The sequence below is a fragment of the Grus americana genome, chromosome 1 (genome assembly GCF_028858705.1).
Source record: "Grus americana isolate bGruAme1 chromosome 1, bGruAme1.mat, whole genome shotgun sequence".
Classification (NCBI taxonomy): Eukaryota; Metazoa; Chordata; class Aves; order Gruiformes; family Gruidae; genus Grus; species Grus americana.
The window spans coordinates 39,034,365-39,060,639 of record NC_072852.1 but is presented as its reverse complement, the minus strand read 5'-3'; the positions used below and the strand labels follow the sequence as shown (position 1 = coordinate 39,060,639).

The window sequence follows — 26,275 nt, the reverse complement described above, 5'->3', positions numbered from 1 at the left end:
TTTTCCATAGATTCGAGAGGGAAGAGGGGCATAGAAACAGACTCAAAACTTGTAAGCTTCTGTTTAAAATTTATAACTACTTAATTGCTTATGAAAGATGGATTAAATTTCCATTTCAGCTTTCTTTTTCCCTTAGGCTCTTGATGTAAATTTAAAAGTTTATCAGATCACCCATAATGGAGATTTTGCTATTGAGATCAAACCTCCCAAGCAGTTGTGATGAGAAGTACAGATAAACCAGCATGATTTAAGTGTTGCACAAATTGCCTGCAGTCTCGTACCCTTCAGACGGGGCTGCGCTACTGGCAAGTGAAGATGAGAAACCTGTGTGGTGGGGCTTTGCCCATAGCCATTATTAAATAAAAATATTTAAAAAAATATTTCAGATGGCAGGGGTTTTATTCTGAGATTCCCTTTGAAGAATATATGCTGCCCTAAAAAGAAGTAGCCACAAGATTATAAACTGTAATACAAAAGAAAGTTCTCTGCAGATGACTTGCACCTAAAAAATGTGACAGCTGTCAAACAAGCAACAAATTCAAATTGCAATCTCATCCCTTAAGTGAATAAGTATCAGTTTCTTTAATTTCCAAGCTCCTGTTAAATAAACCAAAAGTCAAGAGAAGATAGCCATAAGGGAAACAGATTTTAAAAATATTCTAGGATTTGTAGATCTGAAGAACCACAGAAATGAGGAAATATTTTGATACATAAAAGTTGTGATTGCAGAGTAGTGAGTAATTGCCTTCCTGAGTGCTCAGTCGATATAAATCAGGAAAGTCTGACCTGAACTGGGGGGGGGGGGGGGGACACACAATAAAAGACTTTGGATGATCATTCTCAAGTTCTGCTCCCTCCTTGCCCCTTACCATTTGCAATGCTCCATTTTTTGACTCAGAAGCTAGGTGTGAAGTAGCATGTGTGTTGTTATAGACAGGAGCCAAGTTGAGGTGAGCTAATGTGGCACGGCACTTCCTCTAGACCTGCAGAGCAGAATTGGTATGTATTTTGTTTGCTGATAGACCACTTGCTAAAACCAGGAAAAAAGCAACACTGTCTTACAATGTACAAATGGAATCACCATCTGTAGTACATGCAGAATTATTCTCCACTCCAGCTTGGCTTTGATAAGGTCTTGACTGTAACAGAGCATCCAGTTTGGGGTCTGAAAGTTGAAGAAGCATGTTGACCTACTGAACAGAGTCTGGAGGAAAAACAAGCCTTATTTCACATCAGTGCAAAGAAGGAGAGAATAAACCGATCATGTTCTCTGTGGACAGCAGCAGGCTTAAATCTTGGCAAGGGAAAAACATCTGAAGCACCGGAAGGGATTACTTTAATAGACTGTGGAGTTTCCATCACTGGAGATTTTAAAAAGCAGGACACATAAATGTCTCTCAGAAATGAGTTAGATGCCGTTGATCCTGCCTTAGGACAAGAATACAGTCTAGATGACTTGAGAGTTCCCTGTTCCATAGGCTTTTGTAGTTCATCTGAGGTTGGATCCAGCTCCATTTAACTCCAGTGCCTGAAGGAAGAGGAAGGGGAAGAGCAAAGGAGTCAGTGGAAAGGCAAAGTTCCTGTGAAAAGTGGTGTCATCTGTGCTAGAACCATACATAGTATTTTAAGTCTTCTCCTCTTAGGTGCTGTATCACGTTTGTACATTTCCTTTTCAAGGCTTCTTTAAGAAGCAGTTACCATGAAGCACTCCTATCTTTTGTGATGGTGAGGGGAAAAAGTTATCTTATTTGAAGACCATTTGTGTCTTTGTCCAGTGCTCATTATTTGTCATTCTTGCCAGGAAATGCACGCAAATCTGTCAATATTTGGTTTTTTTAGTCTTGTCGAATGGCAGTCTTATAGCACTTTTCATAGCAGCTTCAAACGTGCTTCAGATCAAAGCCATGTTAGACATGCTGTGATATCACAAACAAAAGCCTCTGTTGATAACAAATTATTACAAGTTTCCCAGGGTCCTGCTGGTACAGCAGCTGTTGATGCAAATTAAAATCATCCTATGATGAATTATTTTGAGTTTGCAGATAGGTTTTTTCAGTAGCTGAAAAGCCCATTGACTCCTAAAATTTGTGGTGACATGGAGGAAGTCTGACAGGTTCAGCAAGAAGTTACTTTGGGGGACAATGGGAGAAAAGAAGGCAAAGACCATAAACACAGCAGCCAGTGGGAAGTTTAAAATGACAGCTCATACCCAAAAATGTCACTGGTGGGAGAAAACGTTCAGCTTAGTTAATGGGACTTTAGGTGTGGCTTTGCCCTGTTGTACAGGGGGAGAAAAACAAGGGAAGAGGAGGAAGTGGTGTAAAGTGAGGGACAAATACTGCGGGGGGGTGTGTGGGGTGTGTTTGCTTACCACAGCATGAGACAGATGTTTTCACAGCAGCCCAGCGAGGCACCATCCATGTCTACAGATAAAATGGTGCCGATGCTGCAGCAGCTGGTATATCTAACTTCTCTCAGCTGTTGCCCAAACTTCCCAGTGAGCCTGGTTTCATTCTGGTTAAAGCACTGCTGAAATACCACTACAGCCAAGTCAAGTCAAGAAACCTGCAGAGAACAGGAAAAAAAAAAAAAAAAAACAACCCCAAACCCAAGTATCTGAGCAAATCCTTCACTCCTGTTTTGATACACCCTTGTCTGTTCTTGCTTACCTTTCCACAATGGCAGCTGAGGCAGGATCTCAGCAGCTTTCCAACGGCAGCACCAACCCGCGCTGTGCCCCAGCACTGCTGTGCCTTGGCATTCCTCTATGAAATACTGACCCAAGTCCTCGGCAGCCCGATCCAAATTTGATCTTGGCCTGCCTTGAGCAGGAGGTTGGACTAAAGGCTTCCCAAAGTCCCTTTCAATTTGAATGATTCCCTAAGTCAGAAACACCAGAAAGGAATTCAGTGGCTGGCACACACAAGGATGCAGCACATGGAAGCATTACTAGTACCGAGCCACTACAAAATTACAGACCGCTCTTAATGTTGTCGCTTTATCAGCCAAGGTATAATAAAACCAGTGTTTTTGAACCCAATGTGACATAAGCTATAGCAGTAAAAGCATGATTTTGACTGTGTGACTGTATCTGCACACACATTTTGTGCCAGCATCAGCGTCAGTCTGATGTGACACCATTGACTCACACAATTTACTTGTGTAGGTCTGCGCTCCTGATGCGAAAGGGAAGCAAGAAAAAATAAAAACCCCACAGAAATAAACACGTGAGCATACCATGTATCTACAAAGAAGTGTCTGAATCTTTTTCTATCAAATAACTGCATTCACAAAACTACCTGCGAGGACTTGTTCTCTGAACACTTGAAAAACCTTCTCCTAACAGTTTTACTAACTCCTATTTCCTGCTTTTGAATGACCAGCTCATGATTGTGTAACTGTGAGATCACTGCCTGCAAGCTCTGGTGGAAGGAGCCTTATTCATACTTTTTTTTTTTTTTCCCAAAAGATTGCATTGTAACTCTTATACTGAGCACTTTTCAGATGAGGCTTTACAGGGTGGACCACTGCCTGGCCAAACCCAGGCTGGCTTGGGCTTGTGCTGCTGCTGGCAGTTACGCCCTCCGGAAGACACGACACCAATTGTTTGGGTGAGGCCAGGTCTTCATCCCTGAAGCAAAACTAAAGCTAATCGTGTACTCAGAGCCTGGCAAGTAGAGAATAGGGTAACAAAAAAAAACCTGACACCACAAGAGGTGGGCTAAATACCATGAATTGCCAGCTGGCAAACAGAAGTGAAAAGGGCTGGTTATTCCTGAAGAATAAGGCAGCTTCTGAGAATATTACTATAATGTCCAAATGGGGACAACTCTAAGTACCAAATATTAGGTAAGTGATGTCTCTAATATGGAAAAAACAGCCCCATCAAAACCATCGTGGGAAGAAAAACCTGCCTAATGCTTGTAGAAATGTGGACAAACTTTTTTTTTTCTTCCCTTCTCATCATGTCACATCACCTCCCCAGGTAACTTTGTACAAAGATGCTGATGGAGAAGACTTTGGGTTCAGTGTCTCAGATGGTTTATTGGAAAAAGGAGTGTATGTTAAAAACATTCGACCAGCTGGCCCTGGCGATCTGGGAGGTTTAAAACCGTACGACAGACTTTTACAGGTAATTTCTGGCACCACACGGGTTTAGCGCTAAGGGACACAACGCCCAGATTACTTTGTAAAAGCTTTGTAACCACACTGTGTGGTGTTTGGGGCTCTGTCTACACAGGCATGATAGTAGAAGACTGCATGAAGTGGGTTTTTTCATCACTTATTTGGAGCAGCCTTATTATCTACATTATTATATTTTAAATGCTAAGCAGTACTGTTCTTTTGACTTTCTGCTGGGAAAGGCTGTGTGTAGGGGGACGGGGAGAAGGACAACTGATCATAATTGCTCTGTGCCACAGGCCGCGTGGATCGCTCAGAGCCTCCGTAAGAAAAGACAGCAGTTCATGGTGACTTGGGCTTTTATGCAGTGGCTAGCTTTTTTCCTCTGAAATCATGTTTATATGAATAAATTCTTCAGAATGTTAGGTATTTCAGAAGCCCAGACGAGACATACAAAGGCATTTCCAGACAGATTGGTAATTTTTCCTGTTCTTGATACCGATTTCAGAATTGTTTCTGTGCTTAATCCAAGTTGTTGACTGACATAGTTGGAATAATGTCATACTTGCTCAGCACCACACTTACCCCAGGGCCAAGCTGGACCGTGATGAAAAAAACTAATTATTTGTCAACTAGCCCAATAAAATATTTTATATAAATTTCTATGTATTATTAATTAAAACCAGAGAAGACCTGAACTAAATTGACATTTAAGATGCAATCTATTGCATTGAATGTTAACACCATGAAAGACACAGAAACCACGTGTTGTTAAGTGTCACTTATGGAGTGGGCCTTGTGACAGCTGTCACCGGTGTAAATATGCCCACTTCAGCTACCGTCTGTTAAAGGGTGAGTAGAAGACTCAACCGGTGTCTTCAGACTGCTATGGTTAAAGTGTCTTGTATTGGGCAATTCTCCACCTGGAATATTTAAATCAGGTTCCGTAGTCTCAAGGATAAATCTGTTTCTCTTGTAGTCTCATTTCTTTTTCCTAAATGGTAATAAAAATCAATCTTCTGATCTCTCAGGTAAACCACGTTCGCACCAGAGACTTTGACTGCTGTCTAGTTGTGCCCCTCATCGCCGAATCCGGCAATAAGCTGGAGCTGGTGATTAGCAGAAACCCCCTGGCATCTCAGAAAGGAAGCTCAGAACAACAGACTTCAGCAAGTGGGGAATGGAGTGACCAGAACAATGCCTTCCTTCAACAAAGTGGACACGCTAATGTTAACGCAGAGACACGGGATCCTACAAACACATTATAGCAGAAAATCATTTCAGCGGGACATTCAGTAACAAAAGACAATTATGGTGCTAAATCCCTTTCAGAGTCCTCTGAGATTGAGGGTCAGATGCTATACAGCACTAAAAAGCACAGGAGGTCAGGCTGTCTGTCTCAAGGCTTGTATTAATTCACGGTTACTTTTGAAAAAGTTTAACTCTTCGTTAAGTCATTCCATTCTAAACAATCTTATCATTAGCAACAGTACAAAAAATCATGAGGGTCTTTTTTCCTTCAAGTAAGAAGCTGGGGAGATATTTTCAACGTGATTTAAGTGTTCCTCTGCCTTCAGCAGCAGCTGCTGTTTGAGGGAAAAGCGCAGAGTTAACCTCTGCTAACAGCGGTGCCCAGGTCATGTGGTGTTTAAAAACATCTTAGGAGAAAGGTGCTGTCTGATGGACAAGCTGCACTGGATTTTCTTTTTAAATGGCTAGAGCTGTCATTTTGGGCATCTGTATTCTGCTGGCAAGAAGGGTGCACTCTTCAGCCAAAGCACGGTTTAGGTGTTTTAACAAAATGCTCGTAGGAGGCAGCAGTACGCGGTGAACGTTACTCCCCCGCTTTGGTAAATTCTGTTAGAACATATGTCATTCCCTATGCAATGAAATATTTAACTGTATGACTTGCAACCTGTGGGGATTTTTAAGCAGAGACTTTTTTAGTGGGATAAAACCTGTGAAGGAGAGTAAAACTGAAATGACTTCAGACAAATTAGAAAGGTTTTAAAAGAAAATGACTTTTTTTTAAACTATGTCAGTGGAAGATTGGGACAAAAGCTCTTTAATGATCCATAAACCTGTAAACTTGTACTGTCACATGTGAGCTTTTTAAGTCAAACAATTTCTTGAAGGGACAAAAATCCCATTTAATATGCTTTGTTTTCAGCCTTCTTTATGATAAACATTACCCCCTGCAACACCTTTTTAGAATTTAAAACTGTAAATATCTTTTACAAACACATCACACAAAATTCTCTCCTCTCCCCTCTCCTCCCCAGGCAATAAAATACTGCCAGTTGCTTTAGATGCTCACCAGCAGCTGCTTTGGTTTATTCCGGTATTCAAGTTGTTATTGGTAATTCTTGTTATTGGTGAATATGAAGATACTGGATTTGTACATTTGTAGAGTCTCCATATCTACGCAATCACCTTACGGAGTTGTTTCTGGTCAATTTACATTGTTTAACTGTACCCCCGTTGCTGTTTCCAATACATGAACAAGCTCACCTGCCCTGCACACACAAGTATCTCGGATTTCTAGTTCAGCACTGCCAGAAAAGGTCAGAATGACATTCAATGCTGAATCATGTAAAAAAAAAAAAATAAAAATGTTCATGAGTCACTTAAATATGTATTTTTATTTGTAACAAATAAGTATTAAACTGTAAAGTATTTTTGTACAAATTTAATACTTTAATAGCATGATATTTATCGTCTATGTTATGTTTTTTTGAAATTCAAACTGTTGCAAATATTTGTATGGAAAAACTGTATAAATTGAAATAAACACTGATTTAAAGACATTACAAATGAGGTAGCATTTTTCTACTTTATATTTTCTCCACATATTTTTTCCACAGTTTTAGCAAAACCTACCATGTTTATATTTGTGGTATACTTTTTTCTGCCATATGTGTAAAAAAAAAAATTGTTAAAAGCAAGCAAGCTGTGCAAATTTTAGTACAATTTGTCTGATGTTTAAACATTCACCTTATTAATCTCAAAAACTACAGTGCGGCAGGTTACATAGCACACAAAAAAAGGCTGAAAGCGGAATGTTATCTGAACGCTGACTTGGAATTTTGCATTTCTTACCATGATCATTATCAGCCTACAACTACTGGCTAAAGCAGCAACGGCAAGTTCTATTTATAACAAGATTGAAAATCCATAATCCATCAAAGATTCATGCCCATAAATCTGCCACATTAGGAAAATCTAAAGGCCCCTTTGTACACTGGTTTTTGACTCAAGAGCAAACTGCAGTTCTGGCACATCAGTAACAGCTGCCCAGCACTGCTGTAGCATTAGGAGAAGGATAAATCTTGGTGTGGATGGCTACAGTCTTTAAACCTAGAAATCCCCATGTATTTTTAAGAGAACGTCTGGATCCTGTAAGAACTGTCAGTTCATTCTTCACCAGAACAAGAGAGTGATACAATTTTTGATGACTGACACACCAAGGAATCTCCTCCTACAAACAGATCACTGGAAATATAAAAGGCTCGCTTTGAAAATCATCTGCATATCCAGCTTCTCTCTTCCAAAAATCTTGAACAAAACAGGTTCGAGCAAGGTTCATAAAACTGTTAGTTTTTGAAAAGCTTCCTAGGAGGTGGCTGTTCCAAAGTTAGATTCTTAAGTCTGGAAGACCCAAGTGGGGAATCTTGTACCGCTGTCTGTCAAACCAAACCAAAACAAAAATGTTACCAGAGTTTGACCTAGAACTAAAATACAGTAACATCTTCAAAAAAAGCTCTTTCCCCATGATGGAGCTCAGAAATTAGGTATAATGAAAAAAGCATCTGTTAAGCATGTTTGGCTGTATAAAAATCAACTTACACAATGAAATTTTATATAAATCTTTCACAGCAGATCAGCTCCTAAAAACTGACTTCGGTACACAAAGAATTGGCTAATACAGGCTAAGCTAGCCAACGGATCACTTCAATGAGCAACAAGATGTATGCCTTTACTGCTGTTGACATTATGACTTATTTTTCCCTATTGGTCATGTATTTTTCTAGGAAAACATCTGCTAAACTTGACTGCTTCACCAATTACTGGTCATCTTGAAAATGAGAATCACAGAATGGTTTGGGTTGGAAGACCATCTAGTTCCACCCCCCCTGCCATGGGCAAGGACATCCTCCACTAGACCAGGTTGCCCCAAGTCCCATCCAAGCTGGCCTGAATTTAATTTGTTAATGTATTGTTTATTAATATATTTATCAATTTAGTATTAAATAAATAATAATAAAACAGTCATAACAATATCCAGGCCACTTGTGGTGGTGAAAAAGTGTGCAAAAGTTCCTTTTAAACTTTCTCAGTAAGGAGATACTTACAGGGGGTGTTTTCACAACACCCTTAGAATTCTCTGCAAGAGTTTGTTCTCTTTTACATGGACTTTGCTGCAAAGTGCCCATCTGCTCTTCTTCATTGAGAACTGCTGACCCTTCCTGTTTCATCAAGCCCGCTGGAGGTTCAGATGGGTCAGGAGCACCTTGAGTTACAGAAACAGACTGAGTCTCAACCTCTTGACTTTGCCAGCTCTTTGTTACGGGAGAGGAAGTTTGTCTGGGACAGTTGCTTGGTTCTGGCATCGCCTCTCTCAAAAACCTCTGTAAGCGAGTTTTTCTGTGCATGTTCTTGTTAGTGACTGCTCGCCTGAGCTGCGTCTCTTCAGCTATAACATAGACACGGCAGCGTCCTCTGGTCACGGCCGTGTATACATGCTGCCAGTGCTGACGACCAGCATTGCCAACCACGTAGACAACCGTTTTTTCCTCAGAACCCTGAAACATGTTTAAGAAGCCTTATCAAAGTAAGATCTCCAGTAAGTAGTTTAAAAAAAAAAAAGACTTACAAGAACAAGGAAATTGGAGGCCACTGGGGACACTCAAGAAGGAATTTTAGTTTCAAGAGAGCTTCCAACTCTTTCATATGAAAATACAGTACATTAGCAAGATAAAGCCATGATGAAGTTTTATCAGCTCATGGCTTCTTTATTTTTACCTGAAATGTGTGAATAGTTCTGGCCCATGCATGTTTTATATGACATAGCTTCTTCAGTGCCTTGTACTTCACAGTGTATGTGGAGCCGTACGTGCTGCTGATGGTCAATAAGCGCTGTTTATCAATTTCTACATCCTAAAGAAATAGCACAACACCACTCAGCAGTAAGCTCGTATCAGCAATTTGATCAATGTCTACACATCTGCGTATGTCCATATGCTAGCTTCCCCTGAAATTACAATAGTCACAACTGAAATAGTTTCAGAAGATGCTAAACCCCAAAGATTGCTATCTTTCACTGGAAAATAGTTTCACTGTACAGGGCTTACCCTAACACCCTCTGTTTTGTAAGAAAAATGCTGACAAAGGAAGTTTTAACCCCCAGATAGCTTAGATTATCCTAGGGTACAGTGAAGTAATACCAGTGAGGCCATTTAACAGTTTGCTGCCACGACCAGAGAAGAGCCTACTCTCTCCCGCCAACCCTGAGTGCTCCCCCCTGCCCATGCACAAATATTGATACTTTCACTGGACCCTTTGCTGGGTCAACTCAACTCACTGAACCCAGCAGAAAAATACAGGGTTTGTGTTGCTGTATTTTTTGGTCAGCTTAGTTTTCTGCCAGAGACGCACTCAAGCTGTAACATTAGCTTCATTCTTTACTTAAGACTATGTTTCTACCTATATCCAAAGCATTATGCATTTTGATTACAATACATTTGAGTATTTACAAAATTTATTTACACTGGACACGAGCAGGCCAACTAAAACACATTTTACAAAAACACCCAGAGATTTTTTTTTTTTCATTTGCTATTGCAAGTCTGCCTCTTTCTTGCCTTTCACATGATAGTTTAGCAGAAAAACTAAGTATGTATTCTGGGCTAAAATTTTAAAGTGTGAATTGTTTTGTTCTGGGGAATCAACAAGGACTGATTCAGTTACCCCTAGGGGTTTTTGTGCAAGTTCTTGCAGCAAGGACTTACTCCTGTTATGAAAAATATATCTCCATTGCACAGTCGTTTGCCCTCCTCAGCAGGCTCTACAGCGAGGGTCGTTTCTCCACTTTTGCATTCATGGCGATTAGGATCCTGTCCGAAACCAGAGTCCGGCAACAGGTCCTTGAGATACGTATTCCGCATGCAGGAAATCTTGTCATCAATTTGAAATACAAGTCGGTTTTTATGGTCTCTAGGTCAGAGAAAGAAAAAGGGAGAAGTGTATTTACAAAGTATGCATTTACCGTCTCTCAGTATTTCGTCTCTTTCCCCTCTCTATACTTGGGCCAGATTAAAAGCCTTAATAATGCTCAGAACAGTTAAGACAACTCACATTTAGAAGATGTTTTCTTGAACTTTTGTAAAACCTTTTGGTAAAAAAAACAGTAATAGGGAGTAGCACCAAAATCCTGATTCCAGAAATATTTCAGAATCTATTTAGAAATCATACAGTGGCAAAAAAATAATTAACCTGAGATTTTTTTCCAGCAGTAACTCAAAATCTTGGAATTCACATAGTGATAATTTAAATGAAAGGCAAACACTTACTTTATGTTATCTCTGTTCACAGTCCAGGATGAGATTAAGAACCCATCAAAGAAAGATTATTGTATAAATGATTTCTAACATAAATAATCAGATCTAGATGAAATACTAAAAGTTCCAAAATTCTATATTAGGTTGTTGGCCTGGCTGTAACACTTGCAAAGACGAAGTGAGATTGTTCACAGGAAAAACTGCAAAACCCTGGCTTACCTGGTTAAGTGATCTGAATAGTGTTGGCAACAAAGTTCATTTATTAGATCGCAATCTTGCCTAAATCATACAAAACAAGAACATGAGCAAAATCATGATGCACTTAATGAATACAAAGCATACAATTACATGCCACAGCACATTAGCATTAATTAAAAATGATCACTGATTCAGACTTTAGAGGATACAGAAGGAACAGTTTTGTCCAAATAACACAGGAAGTGAGGCAAGGATGTTTGCGATGCATACCTAGATTTAAGAGAAAGAACAAAACTAAAGAAAAACTAAAGCCTGGATATATTGTTTCCTGTCTGAGGATGTATTAAAAATAGACAGAAGATGTATTTGCTGCTTAAAGACCTGAGATTTTAACTTTTAAATGCACATTAAGTACCTTTAAATACATTCTAGAAGAATCTTATATGGAAATCATTAATTACAGTATTGTACCCGAATGCAGATTGGAGAAATAAAATTGATTTCAGAGTTACTCAGCATTCACAACAAATAGGTGAACTAGCTAAAATTTATAAATCACTTATTTGCACACTAGTAACCTGTAAATAGTGGGTGCTTTTTAATTGCTGAGAAAAGGTTCTTCACAAATAAAAGTGGAAGGGTTTTTTCTTAAGTATCCTTCTGAGCAGAAGTCTAAGTTTATGGGCTTTTGGTACTATTGGACATTACATTTATCCCCTCAGTGTTCCTGTGAGGGCATCCATAGCATTAATGCTCCTGTGATGGCTCACATTACCAGCAATTACTAAACTTTACGATCTTTCTTGAAAGTGTGTTAGAGCCCTACATCCCACCCCTTCTTAAATGACCAGTATTGTGCTTCCAAATAGCCAAGCTGTAGGCATTCGCCAGCGCCCAGCAGGAGCACTAACACGCATCAGACTGTATGACTAAATCTGGCCCTTGTCACACGATTAACATGCAAGTATCTTTGGTAATTTGGTCAATGTCCACCTGTGACAGAAGCACGCACAGACACTAGGTTATATGTTCCATCGTGCACCCTGTAATTCACCTCTGCTGTGATGGGATACATTTGAATATGGACATTACTTTTTATTTTGCGGGTTTCTCTTGCAGTCAAACCCTCACCTTTCGTTTCTGAAGAACAATGCACTGTTAGCAAACACCAGAGCCCAGGCTCTCAGAGTGTCTACTACAAAAACTGACCACTTACGTTCACCCTTTGTTTCTTTAGCATGAACAGCACAGATGAACATGAACACAAAGGCAAGAAATCATGGTGCAAAATAACATTAAGCTTATAGAAAATTGAAGCGACTCTCCATGGAGAGACTGGGGGCAACCAGAAGGCATAGGAAAAGACACCTGGCCTAGTAATTTTATGATATTGCCACTAGTCTCTCCAACTCAACACATTCAGCTATTTTTAGACTGTGGCTGCTAGCAAGGATTTTTTCAACGTCTGTCTGCATGCTCTGTTACCTTCTGAAAGCAATGAACTGTGATTGTTTGGCATCTTGCAATCCTGGTCCTTTTTTAAGTAAAGTCTTTATGGCAGTTTGCAAATCTGTTTTAGAAGACATAAAAGGTAAGGCATAAAAATATGCAGAACAATTTAAGAAAGAAAAACATAATTCAGTATGAAATTGCCTTTGCTTATTTCTTGCTTCAATTCATTTCAACTAGTTTAAAACAACAACAAAAAACCAAACACAAAAAGACACTCTCCCTCCCACAAAAAAAAACACGCCACAAAACACCAAAAAAGTATCATGCAGTTATCCCACTATTAAAATCTGAGAGACAAGAGTGATATGGAAGGAGATTATTGTTTCTCTGTGTTAAACAGTTGCATAGAGCATAACTCATGCAAAATAAGGTTTTGATACAGCACGTTAAAAAGGTAAAGATAGAACACTTTTAAGCCACAGACCTATACATTTAGATTTCACAGAAGAAATAAATTTTTAGTATTCTGTTTGCTAAGTAAGTTACTATAGTAAGGTAAGACGATAATATTTGCACCATTTTTTTTCCCACATCCCCCTTGAAGCTTTTTGATACATATAATTTTCTCCAATAATGGTTAAAAAAAAACCCAAACCAATGGTCCTGACCCTGACCCCAAAACAGTTTTAAAGAAATACTGGTGTCCCCTCTGCTTCCATTTTCCTAACTTGCTCTAGAGTTGGGAGCATATTCCTGTCCAACATGCCATCCTGTTACAGCTCCTGTTTACTCAAATGATTCACCTCTGAAAAATTTAATCTTTGGCAGCTCCTGCTACAACATAAAAAGACAATCACATTTGATTACACTGGTGGAATTTCAAAATGTAACTGGTGAGCAGGAGCTGTACAGTGTATCCTTTGCACTTATGGGTCTTGCTGTGTGCACTTACAGAAGGCAAAAGATAAACTACGAATCTAGCATTTAAATTTATATCAGAAATGAAACCAGACCAAAATGTTAGTTCCAGCCAAATAGTCTGTGCTTTATCAAAGGGAAAGTCAAGATCACAAACTGACTGCACACACGTACTGTCACAACTCCCGCCAGCAGGCAAAGCAATAAGAATGAATTTCTTCTCTGGGTTTGGCATTGTCATTTCCTCATTCCAAGCAGAAACTTTCAGCACCTCATCAAATTCAGGAAGCTTCCGCTGAGAGATTCTTGACCAGAGCAGTGGAGGGAAAACAGAAAAGAAAAGTTATTTCCAGTTAAAGGATTCCACTGTATCATCATCTGCATCAGCCTGAAGTTCACCATTTATAAATTTTTGGACAGCTACACTACATACACCAAAAACTCTTTCTTCTGAGCTTAACTTAATTTCACATTTAACAAAAAAAAAATTGGTAATGGATTCTCTAAACCCTTCAGAACTGTAGTAGATACTTAGTATTACCCATACAGTTATTCTCCTGGGAGCAGACTGGAGTAACACAGACATGTTACCAAAAAAAAAGACCCGAACAGCGAGAGTGTTTGTAAAACACTTAGTAATTCTGGACATCTTGCAAATGTTCAGAATATTCTCAAATTCCAATCAACATCAAAAGGTCTTGGGCACTCAGACCTAGATTTTGGTTTTGAGGTTTAAAAAAAAAATCATGCACTGACAGTAAACAGGATTACTTACAGACCAAAAGTAATGCAAATGTTGGAAACATTTAGAGGTTCTAGGTATTAATACAACAAAAAAATAAAAAGAAACTATGATTTAATGGCCCTTGACATCTAAACTCTCAATGTAATTCAGCTTGTTTTAGCTGTTCTCACACTTACCAGCAATATCTTTAAAACTTCCTTTTTAGAGAAGCAATTGTAAGTCATTTCAGAAGGCATAAGGTAATTTGTGCATGCACAACTCATTTGAAAACAACAGAGAGTATGTGATAATGAAATACATCCCATAAAATTCAAGAGTATTCCAGCACACACTTTTTTTTTTTGGTCCAATACATATATTCCTGGAAAAATTTGTGGGGTTTTGTTGTTGTTCTTTTGGGGGTTGGTTTGTTTGTTTTTAAAACCATTGTTACTGATGTTGAATAAGAAACTGTAACAGAAGCAGTACTATAGAGTCAAATCTGGATGCACTACTATTTTGCAGGTAAAGGCTCAGAGTGCTGCTTCACACATAAGGAAATCCTACCTTGACGCATTATCTACAATTAGTTGCGATTCTGCTCTGTGATTAGTTCGCAGTTCCACAGAAAAGCCTCTTGATTTTAGACCCTCAAAGACATCCACTAACATGTTTCCTGGGTCTATGCTTGGTAGCTGTCTAGTATCACCTAAACAGAATGCAAATTAGTATTTATGAGAAGCAATAACAAATCATCTGTTAAAAACTGTCTTGAAAAAAAACCACTGGAATTAATAAATCCTCAACGGTCTACATAGTAACATTCTTCCTCAATACAATTCACGTGAAATAAAACTTTCATGAATCTAAGAAACTTTCTTTGGGGAATCAGGCTGTAGTGTAGTTTAAATTTTTCCCATTCCTCACTCCTCATTCCAAAGTAATGCTTTACTAGCAGGTGCAAATCACTCTGCATAATGAACACTGACAGTGATCACATCTTATTCAAACACATTTTGAAAGTTACATATTTAAAAACAAATGCCATAAATGGCACACCAAAAAGCAAACCTCTGAGAAAGCAGAAAATTTTGATTTTACACTGTTTTCCTTTCTGAATTAAACCAAGATGATCTCAGCATTAAGAATGACATGAAACCTCCCTTCTAACATATGACTAATATGCAAACACTAGCTTCTTTAAGGAAATCAGAAAAGTTTTCCAGTTGCAAGATGTAATAAGCTACCGCACAGAAGTCAATACTTTCAGAATCAGACAAAATGCTGCTAAACAGAGAACGGAGATACTGATACTTTTATACTGACAGTTGAGATGGAAAACTGTCTATCTCAGGTGACTTATGAAAAAGCAGAAATATCCAAGTACAGAACAATGTAACATTCTGGGGTTTTTAAGAGACTCAGTGAGACCAGTGGCAGCCCTGATACACTGTATATTGTATAATGCTAAATTTGCTGTTTCACTTACCTAGAATAATAAGTTTGGCAAGCTGAGCATGGTCACACAAGAGTTTTAAAACTAAACCAAGAATGTGTACAGACACCAAACTTCCTTCATCCACAATCAGAATTGTCACAGTAGAAAACTTCCATGGCTGTGCTTGTTCACTCTGCCTCCACGATTTAAAACTATAGATGATCTAGAAACAAATCAAAATAAATCAAGCTCTGACACTTATCATCTGTAAACAACTGTCTTACAAAGTTAGCCAGAGTGTGGTATTGTCTAATGTTGTATTTAGACCTATTATCTGAAATTCTGAACTTAAACCTGTAAAGACTCAGAAGACTCAACCGTTCCGTCTTATTTTCCTCCTTGGTGAACACATTTCTAGCTGAGATTATCAACACTGACTTACATAAAAGCACAGGAATGCATCAGGTTTTTTCTGGAGGGACCCTAAAGGATGTAAGGTCAGCCATTACATTGCTCAGCAACAGAACACCTCTTACTACAACTTGCTGACATTAATAAATCCCCAACATTGCATGGGGAAGGAGAACACGCAACTATCCAGTCCCTAAAGATAAAATAAGCCCACAGTACTTTTTATGATATTATAATTTTGATTTATACAGGTTATTCCATGTCTCCAACATCTTCTAGGCACATCCGCTACCTATGATAACAGAGACTTGACCTAAGTTTGTTAACAAAGAGTTTGCTTTCTACTTTTTTCTAAAAAAATTTGCACAATATTTAACAGTAATTAAGAAAACACTGTGTGAGTGAAACTTATCTCATTATTCAACCCCAGGCTACTGATCTCTTCATGTTTGTGCAGGTATCAGTATAACTGCTAGGCGACAGACTAGAAAACATCTCTGCCATCTAAAGTATTTGTGTCTTAATTAAAAAAAAAAAAAAGAGAAACTAAAAAGACCAGATGCCCTAGAAAGACACAAATTTGAGATGCATGTAAGTAGAAAAAAAATCACAAAGTTACAGCAAATAATGTATTCCAAATGATTGATTTATGATTCCCCAAAACATAATGCTGATTTTCAAATGCTGACAAGTTGTATCTAAGCATTAATAGCTACACATTTCATAATGAAATTTCAATAACAAGCTTTTTTTTTCTTCAAAACAAGAATGGACAGTGCCAAAAGGTCTTTCAGAATACAATAAAAAAAAAAAAAATTCCTTACCTGATGCAGTGTATATGCAGGAAGCTTAGTTTTTTCACTCAAAAGGCTTGCCGCCCTCCCTGTAGGTGCAGTAAACAGTACATTCAAAATTTTTTTTGTGTACATATTCTCTGACTCCCAACGATGATCGAAGGTATTCCATTCCTCAGATGCATCCAGGTCTTCTTCAAAGTCCTTAGAAGCAGCTTCCACTTCTCTTTCCATTTGCTTTAAGTGACGAAAAAGGCAGCTAACTATTGTGCTCTTCCCACAGCCTCCTTTTCCACTTATGACTGTGACAGGATTAGAACAAATCTTTTGCATAGCAATCATCTGATCTAAGTCTACCTCTGCTTTACTTTGGGTACCAGATGTAGACCTCACTTCCTTTTCAGGAAAGTGATTTTCAGAGTTATGACTGTCCAGACTATTTTCCTTCAGATGTTCTATTTCACGAGCCTGGGTAACATTCATTTTGTTATCTACCATTTCTCCTGATGTCTCAGAAACGTTAAGTACTTTTCTCACATCAACGTTCAGTTGCCACGAGCGGTTCGACAGAAGGTTACCTATATACATTGCAATGTCTTTCTCGGATTTGTAAAGGTGAGGCAGAAACACTAGTTTTTTCTCCCTAATCACTACTTGCTGATCTTTCAAAAATTCAAGAGATTGCCAAGCATGTTCAATGGGCATATCTTTAGATACAAAACGAGCTAATTCATCTTGATCTTCATAAGTGTGTCCCATTTCTCTACACTGTTTCTTGAGTTGATTATACAGAATTAATGCATTCTTCTGCAAGTCAGGAATCTTCCAGAGGAGATGTTCACACTGACAGAAGGCGGCCCACGTTGCCTCGCAGTAAGAAAGGTTCAGTTCCCTATACATAATCTTGTCCCCAAAAAGAATAAAAGCAAACACATATTTATTTCAGATGTTAGCCCCTTCTGAATAACATTCTTCCTAGTAAACACAAATTGCAATTCAGAGGGTGGAAGTCTCCAAAAATGTTTGTATTTTTCATAATGTACAAAGTTATAAAGCTTTTGAAGCTATATGAAAGCAAGATATTTAAGAGTAAGATGAAATGATAATTCCTCTCAGTCACCTTTCTGTATAAAACAGTAACTTTAAAAACTCAAAAACCTGGTGCAGATATTGGGTATTAGGGAGAACTTGTGCACACCTAATTAGCACAATTTCAAGTAAAGGCACAAACACCTGTAGAACCAGAGCACAGGAAAGGCATTAGCCAGAATACTGTACCCAATTCTGAACATGCTACTTCAAGAAATATACAATCTTTACAGAGATTACCGCAAAACAGTGAAAGATTGAGATGTGCAAAAAAGATGAACTATTGAGGGAAAGAAAAATTAATTGGACTTGCTGAGCCTTAACAGAAAAAGCTCGAGTCTTCAAGCAATAAAAAAACTGCAGTGAGAATGCAGGTCCTTGGTACAAGCAACAAGAGAGCAACAAGTCTGTATTGCATCAAGGAATAGTCAAATTGGACATCAGGAAAATCTTTTTAAAGGAAAGGATGTGAAATACTGGAATATATTGGGCTAGACTGCTGAATCTCTGAAATTGGAGGTCTTAAAGACAAGTCAGAACATCCGTCAGTAAAAGCATTTGGGGGTTGAAGCAGATGGATTAACTAAGCAAACTGCTGAACTATTGAGCTATAGTTCCCATCTGAGGTAGAGGAGTGCTAAAGTGAGGTTCAGCAGCTACAGTGCACAGTAAGCGTAGCAAAGGAAAACAAGAAGGTAAGCAGCAACTGCAATCCCATTATAAGAAAGGAGAATGACTAGACCAGATGACTTATTACAGAGTAACTTAACTACCTTACTATGAAAGCATAGATACTGTTCTATGTATTAAAAACAGGAAATCTCATTTGCCAGTATAAAACTGAACAGTACAATCAAGGGTTTTAAATTAGTTTTCTTACTTTTGGCCAATTACATCAAGTATTTAATTTTATGTTCCTTGTAGAAAAGACTAAGGAAATGGTTATAACAAAACCACCTTTAAAATCTTACAGAATCATAGAATCACAAAATGGTTTGAGTTGGAAGGGACCTCAAAGATCATCTAGTTCCAACCCCCTGCTGCAGGGGGCAGGGACATCCTCCACTAGACCAGGTTGCCCAAAGCCCCATCCAACCTGGCCTTGAACACTTCCAGGGATGGGGCATCCACAGCTTCTCTGGGCAACCTGTTCCAGTCCCTCACCACCCCCACAGTCAAGAATTTCTTCCTTCTATCTAATATAAATCTACCCTCTTTCAGTTTAAAGCCATTACCCCTTGTCCTATCACTACACTCCCTGATAAACAGTCCCTCTCCATCTTTCCTGTAGGCCCCTTCAGGTACTGGAAGGCCGCAATAAGGTCTCCCCAGAGCCTTCTCTTCTCCAGGCTGAACAATCCCAACTCTCTCAGCCTGTCCTCACAGGAGAAGTGCTCCAGCCCTCTGATCATCATCTTCTGTGGCTGATTTAATGTAGACCAACTGGAAAAAAAAACCCTTTGCTAAAACTGAGTCCAGTAAATCATCCATTTCCAAATAAACTAAGCTTTACCTCCTACAAATGCCCAGTTAGTAAAATGAATGTAACTGAAACAGCACTGTATTCTAATGAAGCTCAAATGTAACAAGCAACACATTTTTTACCCTGCTTAATATTACTTACCCTGCTGAATCCAAGTTTCCATGGCTCATTCTTCAATATCTCATCCAACTTTGTTAGCATCTTGCTTTGAAAATGCATCTCGTCACCATCCATACCACTGTTTTCTTCAGTCTTTCTTTGCCAACACAGCATATCCAACAGACAGCAAAAATGGCATGGCAGAAGAATTGGCAAGAATTCCAGTATCGTCGGAAAAGTCAGAGCTACCAATACTGCCTTTCCTGCAACTGTATGCACCATAAACGAAGAAAGTTCTAAGCAATATACAAAGATATTTGTAAAGGCAATTTAAACTGACTCTGGTTTTTATCCTTCTGCTTTGCCTACATCCAAAACATCCCTAATTTCTTTCAGTTTCTTATTCTTTGTAATCCCTTTTAAATTCTTTTAAAGTCTGTTTTCCCTGAAGTGCCTTGGGGGAAAAAAAAAAGTAAACAGATGATAGATAAAAACTGAAACTAAATGTACTCATTTGGAAAATATGTATTATACATTTGGTTTAAAGTGCTTACTCAACAGTATTTCATAGAAAGTCAGTTCAGATATCCCCATGTTTGCCTCTCCTATCTAAAGATAATTTTCATACAGATGTATAGAAGAACATTCAAAATCCAAAATAAGAAAACAGGCTTCTAAATTTGTAATATCAGATCAGTACAGGAACTTCGGAAAATAGTGCTCTCCACTGGCTTTCTTAATGACCCCAAACTTGAGCTATCACTATCCCTGTTTGGATGAGTCTTGGGATCTGCAAAAGGGGGGTAATGAAACTGATTTGCTCTATACCTTGCTTTAAAAAACAAATTTTGTAAGAAAGTGAGACTTTTAGAAGTTCTAAAGAAGTATCTAAAAAAACCCCAACAATTTTTAATGACGTGTTAAGGAAACTTCGTAATTCCAACTTTTAAACACTCATTTTTCTCAGTTAAGTACTTTTTCTGATCACTGTCTTACCTATATGTCCTGGTTTCAGCTGAGATAGAGTTAATTTTTCTTTCTAGTAGCCAGTATACTGCTGTGTTTTGGATTTAGTATGAGAATAATGTTGATAACACACTGATGTTTAGTTGTTGCTAGGTAGTTGTAGTGTCTACACTAAGTCAAGGACTTTTCAGCTTCCCATGCCCTGCCAGGCACCCCTGTCCCCCTGGGGGGAGTGAGGAGTGAAGCGAGTGGCTGCGTGGTGCTCAGTTACCAGCTGGGGTTAAACCACAACACCACAGAAAGGCAAAGATTAAACTTTTTCCCTTTAAAGCAAAGGCTGAATTTACAAGTGGAGAATCAACACACACTACCTCTAGACAAAAGTATCACGAAGGCTTGAATAACAAACTGCTGGAGCACGTAACAATGACAACCGGGAAAAAGTGACAGTAGTAATAGTAACAACATGACATACGAAGAGGTGGGTTGTTTCTATTGCCCACTGATAGAGAAAGAAAAAGCTTAATTTATATCAAAGTCATTTAAGTTAGATATTAGGAAAAATCTGCCAACTACAAGAACAGTGAACAGGACACCTAGGCATGCTGTGCAATCACCAGCTTCAATCAGAAGTGATCCATATATCTCATTAAAAATCATGCAGTCAACTACAGTCAAGTTTCTACCGCTATAGATTCCCATCTCCATGGTTGTGAAAAGATTTAAAGTCCATAAATACGAGTTAAGAACTTTTCTACCATTAAAAAAATGCAACAAAAATCTTGAAGCCCATGGCCCTCTCCTTACATGTGATTTGGAGTAGTCTAGCAGAAGCTATGAACTCTCCTGTCAGACGTGATCTGACCTCCAAAACAGTCACCTCCATCTTTTGGCCTGCCACCACCCGGTAAACCAGGTACTGGAAGACTTCCATATAGACCCAATCTGTCTGTACAGATTTATGCACAGCTGCCGCTGAATTTAAAAGACCTCCTGCAATTCAGAGTACCAAGTCCCACAGCACTGACACCAAAGTGGCTCTGTACAGCACCAACCCAGGACTGCCTATGTCCGCATCAGGAACGGGGCATAATGGAAACAGATCATCGGATCCAAACAGGAGAGTTAGTGCTGAAGACATGTCTCGGATGTCTTGACTTTGTGTATTTCAGTGTTCTGCTTCAGACCAACTATAGTCTGGCCCACAGACTAAATGCCCATTAGGGGTTGGAGTACCTTAGGTGTGCAACTGGAACACACCTTTGGGTTTCATCCAGCAGGAATAGTCAATACTCTCAGAGACTGCAACCGCATCAGGGACAAAAGCGATGTTTGCTTCAAAAGCACACTCCTGATCCCATTTCTAACATCCATGTAGTCACACCAACATAGTCCACAGCAGTCCTGAACTATCTCCACATGGGGACACTCCAGCGTTTCCACACTCTGCTCCCCAGCCATAACAATCTGCTGATGCACAGGATTCAAATACACTAGACTATTTAGCGGAGCTGATTTGGACTACACTGAACTCATTCACTGTTCCCCTGCACCGCAGAGCAGCAGCTATACTATATCTGAACACGTATTTGTCCTAAAAAGCCATACCACCATGTTTAAGCAGTGGTGAACTCATTTTTAAATATGCCTTTTTATATCTGAATAAAACTATAGGAAGTCAGCAGCAGTGCCTTTGCATCCCTAGCACAGACAATTCTACTTAGGAAGCCTACAGCGTTCAGGGAAGTCGTTATGTGTTTCTGTCCTGGTTTCAGCCAGCATAGAGTTAAATTTTCTTCCTAGCAGTGGGTATAGTGCTGTGGTTTAGATTTAGGATGAGAATAACGTTGATAACACACTGATGTTTTAGTTGTTGCCAAGTAGTCAAGAACTTTTCAACTTCTCGTACTGCCCTGCCAACGAGAAGGCGGGGGGCACCCAAGAAACTGGGAGGGACACAGCCAAGACAGCTGACCCAGACTGGCCAAAGGGATATTCCATACCATATGATGTCATGGTCTGTATATAACTGGGGTTTGGCTGGGAGGTGGCACGGCTCAGGAACTAGCTGAGCACGGGCTCCGGGTGGTGAGCAATTGTGCTGTGCATCACTTGTTTTGTATATTCTTTAACCATTATTTTTTATTCTCTTCCTTTTCTATCCTATTAAATTGTCTCTATCTCAACACGTTTTACCTTTTTCTTTTCAATTCTCTCCCCCATCCCACTGAGGAGGGCGAGTGAGTGAACGGCTGTGTGGTTGTTCTAGCTGCCTGCCGGGTTAAACCACACCAGTTTATAACTGTATGCCTATCTTTAACTGGCCAGCTGTCCCACTGTCCTCAAATTTAAAAATAAGAAGAATCTTTGCATGTTCAAAATTAATTTGAACATACACTTCATATGAAGACATGTTAGCCTGAACACAGTATCTGAGATAGAACTCATTAGCTTATAAAACAATCAAAATAGCACAGGATATACCTACATGATTTCAAAACATAGTAGAAGATATCATAATCCTTGGTGTCTCTTTGTTTCTTCCCTGTCTGTAAGTGTGAAACTTGGAACTGGTTTAGTTTTTCTTCAAGATTTCTAAAACTCAGCACAGACTCCGTAGGAAGCCAAGCAAAAAACTTTTCTTTAAAATCCTCAGGAACGGCACATGCCTTAAGAAAGAGTGAAAAGACTTGTCGGTTGTTTTCTTCTATATCAGTCCGCAGAAAATACGATGGATATCCTTGCACAAAGTACTTCGACCCCATTTTTTTAGCTTTAACATTAACTCTCCACCAAGGGTCAACTAATGGAAAACGTCCAACTACTTCATACTCCTTTTTGGAGTTGTCTTCTTGTATAACAACTGCATCATTAAAAAGAAAAATAAAACCACTGTTAATTAATAGTCATAAAGATTAAAAGTTTGGTTTGATTAAAAGAGTTTTGTTTGTTCAAAGCTTATTTTTGTCTTTTGTGTAAGTTGCAGTAGTAAAAGTAAAGCAGGAGTTTTCATAAACTTCCTGATGTCAGTCTTTCCAGTAGTATTTAAAAACAAAACCAAAACCAACCTCAGAAACAAGCGCTAAAACTGCTTCTCTGTCAGAACTACAAAATTAAACTTGTGTATGAATATTTATTAAGCCAGTTAAACACACCGGCATATGGTTTAATATGCCATTCATGCCAAGTCAAGTTTGCAACTCAAAGAGTTTTGCCACGGAGTATTGCATCACAGTGCCTGCATGCTCTTCAGACACATTTGCATACCAAATACTTCCTGCACTGAAACCACTAAAATTATAAGCAATTAATACAATAAACAATATTTTGCATGACCTGGTTTGCCTCCTCTTTCCTTCACAAAAATTAATACATCATTCCTCGACCCACACTTGGGGACTAAATGCTACCACCAGAACAAAGTGAGGACCTACGTTTAGCAGGACCCGTTTCTCACCAAACCAGAGTACCAGCAGATCTTAGGTCTATAACAACTTGTCTATTTATTTTCTCCTTGTTACCTAGCTCAATTTAGCCATTTTTAAAACATTTTTCGGATAAAATATTCTTGCTAGGCAAAAGTTGCTCCAACGTCACCTGCTTTTTAAGTACTAAATAGAAAGTAGGGAATCAGTAATGTCAAGTATCAACATTCTTACATGTCATAAAAGAAAAAAAAATGGGGGTTTTTTGTGTAAAGTTAACTTAAGTGGAAAAACTTTATGTTTTCTTACTGTTGCAATACTGTGGCCGGAAGATTTCTGTATTCAGTATTCAGAATTACTGAATACAGAATGGATTCAGAACTCCGTAACCAGGGAAGGAGGGAGTTTCGAGTTGATTTCCCTTTAGAACAGCCCACGCCAGCAGACAAGCCCCTCCCGGCCGCGGCGAGGAGGCCGTCAGGGACAGGACCAACACGGGGGCCGCGGGAGAGCCGGGCCCGGCGCGGCGCAGACGCCGGGTGCCGCTCAGCCGTTTAAAACTCAGCCCCCCGGGCCGAGCCCAAACCCGCCCCCGAGGGAAGCCGCGGGCTGAGGACACTGGGGACCGCCTGCCCGCCCGCACGCCTGGCCCCGCTCCGTTCCCACCGTCCCTCACCGGCTCGGCGCGGGGGCAGCGCGGCCGCCAGCTCCGGGCCGGAAGCCTCGAGGAGCGCTGCCTCCGCCAAATACGGCTCCTCCTCGGCCTCCTCCTCGGTTTCCTCCTCCGACTCCGCCACCCGCCGCGGGGGCAGCAACACCCCCCACAGCTCCACCACCGCCCGCCGCTGATAACCGGACACCGCCATGCCGCTACTGCTCCGCGCCCTCCCGCGCGATCCCTCCGCCCACCACCGCGCCCGGCCCTCCCACATCCCGCGGACGGCGCGGAAGGAGATGGCGGGGCCGGGCGGCCTAGTGAAGGGCGTCGAGTGTTTTGTGGTGCCGCCGGCCGGGGTGGTGGCTGGAGGAGGCCGTGCCGTCTCTGGAGGTGGCGGGCCTTACTGGAGGCCGACGGATGAGTTGTGGTGAGGTAGCGCACAAAACTGGTCTGGTGCACGGGAGGGCAGAGAATCGGTAATTGCAGTGTGACTTCTCGGGTAGAAGAAGCACGCGCTGGGTGTGTGTGGGGCTGAGCCCTGACCTCTAGCTCTTGCCCTGTGTGGTGGGTTGACCCAGGCTGGAAGCCAGGTGTCCACCAAAGCTATCACTGCCCTCCTCAGCTGGACAGGGCAGAGAAAATATAGCGAAAGGCTCATGGGTTGAAATAAGGACAGGGAGAGATCACTCACAATTACTGTCACAGGCAAAACAGACTCAACTTGGGAAAATTAATTTAGTTTATTACCAATTGAATCAGAGTAGGATAATGAGAAATAAAACCAAATCTTAAAATACCTCCCAACCCCTCCCTTCTTCCCAGGCCTACCTTCACTCCCAATTTCTCTCCCTCTTTGCCCCTCAGCAGCACAGGAGGACGGGGAATGGGCGTTGTGGTCAGTTCATCACACGCCTCTGCTGCTCCTTCCTCCTCAGGGGGAGGATTCCTTGCACTCTTTCCCTGCTCCAGCATGGAGTCCTTCTCACAGGAGACAGTCCTCTACCAGCTTCTCCAACGCAAGTCCTTCTCACGGGCTGCAGTCCTTCACCAGCTGCTCCAGCGTGGGTCCTTTCCATGGGGTGCAGACCTTCAGGAACAGACTGCTCCAGGCTGGGTCCCCCACAGGGTCACAAGTCCTGCCAGCAAACCTGCTCCAGCATAGGCTGCTCTCTCCACGGGGTCACAGGTGCTGCCAGGAGCCTGCTCCAGTGTGGGCTTCCCACAGGATCACAGCCTCCTTCAGGGTTCATCCCCCTGCTCTGGCCTGGGGTCTTCCACAGGCTACAGGTGGATATCTGCTCCACCATCATCCTCCATAGGCTGCAGGGGGACAGCCTGCCTCACCATGGTCTTCTCCAGGGGCTGCAGGGGAATTTCTGCTCCGGCACCTGGAGCACTTCCTCCTCCTCCTTCACAACCTTGGTGTCTGCGGAGTTGTCCCTCTCACATCTCACTCCTCTCTCTGGCCACAGTTGCTCCTGGTGTTTTTTCCCCTTAACTACATTATCCCCGAGGCGCTACAACTGTTGCTGATGGGCTCGGCCTTGTCAGCAGCAATTCTGTCTTGGAGCTGGCTGGCATTGGCTCTATCGGACATGGGAGAAGCTCCCAGCAGCTTCTCACAGAAGCCATCCCTATAGCCCCCCGCTACCAAAACCTTGCCACACAAATCCAATACACCCCACCATTGTTCGTACTCATACACTGCAGAAAACAGTGCGGTTTTTAATAAATCCATGACAGTTCTGTGTCTTTACGTGACCCCCATCACAAAACCATCGAATCATAAAATCAGATCTCCAATATATACTATTATATCTCATCCAGCTGCCCCCCAAAGCAGTATAATATTATGTATAACTGGTAAATCTTTTTCCAGAAGGTCCTCATTTAAACCCACCTGTACTTCCCTGGATTGTAACCCGGGCAGTTCACACAGCT

General features: G+C 40.5%; 2 protein-coding genes across 17 annotated transcripts in view; one reads left to right on the top strand and one right to left on the bottom strand.

The window, feature by feature from the left end:
* The window catches only part of GRIP1 (glutamate receptor interacting protein 1), a 328,500-nt gene extending 323,106 nt beyond the window's left edge, over window positions 1–5,394 (top strand). For all 11 annotated transcript variants that reach the window (XM_054816101.1, XM_054816071.1, XM_054816125.1 and 8 more), the window contains 2 exons: window positions 3,986–4,132; window positions 5,154–5,394. In XM_054816101.1, the coding sequence (XP_054672076.1) occupies window positions 3,986–4,132; window positions 5,154–5,390 (384 nt within the window). In that variant the 3' untranslated portion in view covers window positions 5,391–5,394. The remainder of the gene's footprint in view (window positions 1–3,985; window positions 4,133–5,153) is intronic.
* Window positions 5,395–6,623: 1,229 nt separating this feature from the next.
* On the bottom strand, window positions 6,624–24,690 carry HELB (DNA helicase B). Of its 6 annotated transcripts, none has more exons than XM_054816156.1 (13): window positions 24,353–24,689; window positions 22,740–23,114; window positions 19,328–19,554; window positions 16,645–17,517; window positions 15,461–15,632; window positions 14,539–14,680; window positions 13,422–13,552; window positions 12,363–12,447; window positions 10,899–10,958; window positions 10,131–10,335; window positions 9,145–9,279; window positions 8,475–8,924; window positions 6,624–6,705 (listed from the first exon to the last, which is right to left on the bottom strand). In XM_054816156.1, the coding sequence occupies exons 1-13, from the start codon at window positions 24,606–24,608 to the stop codon at window positions 6,700–6,702; spliced, it is 3,117 nt and encodes a 1,038-aa protein (XP_054672131.1). In that variant the 5' UTR covers window positions 24,609–24,689; the 3' UTR covers window positions 6,624–6,699. The 6 variants fall into 6 exon arrangements, 5 of the variants coding, with proteins under 5 accessions (XP_054672131.1, XP_054672140.1, XP_054672121.1 ...); XR_008575817.1 differs by lacking the exon at window positions 6,624–6,705 and adding an exon at window positions 6,985–7,805 and having other exon boundaries at window positions 8,475–8,632; XM_054816146.1 differs by lacking the exon at window positions 6,624–6,705 and adding an exon at window positions 6,985–7,805.
* Between the last annotated feature and the right edge of the window lie 1,585 nt (window positions 24,691–26,275).

Coding starts and splice junctions, on each gene's coding strand:
- HELB (XM_054816138.1), bottom strand. CDS start 24,608: ATGTGGGAGGGCCGGGCGCGGTGGTGGGCGGAGGGATCGCGCGGGAGG. Junction 13,553..14,538: donor ATTGTAGATAATGCGTCAAG/GTAGGATTTCCT, acceptor GCTCTGGTCAAG/AATCTCTCAGCGGAAGCTTC. Junction 8,925..9,144: donor GAACTATTCACACATTTCAG/GTAAAAATAAAG, acceptor AACATGTTTCAG/GGTTCTGAGGAAAAAACGGT.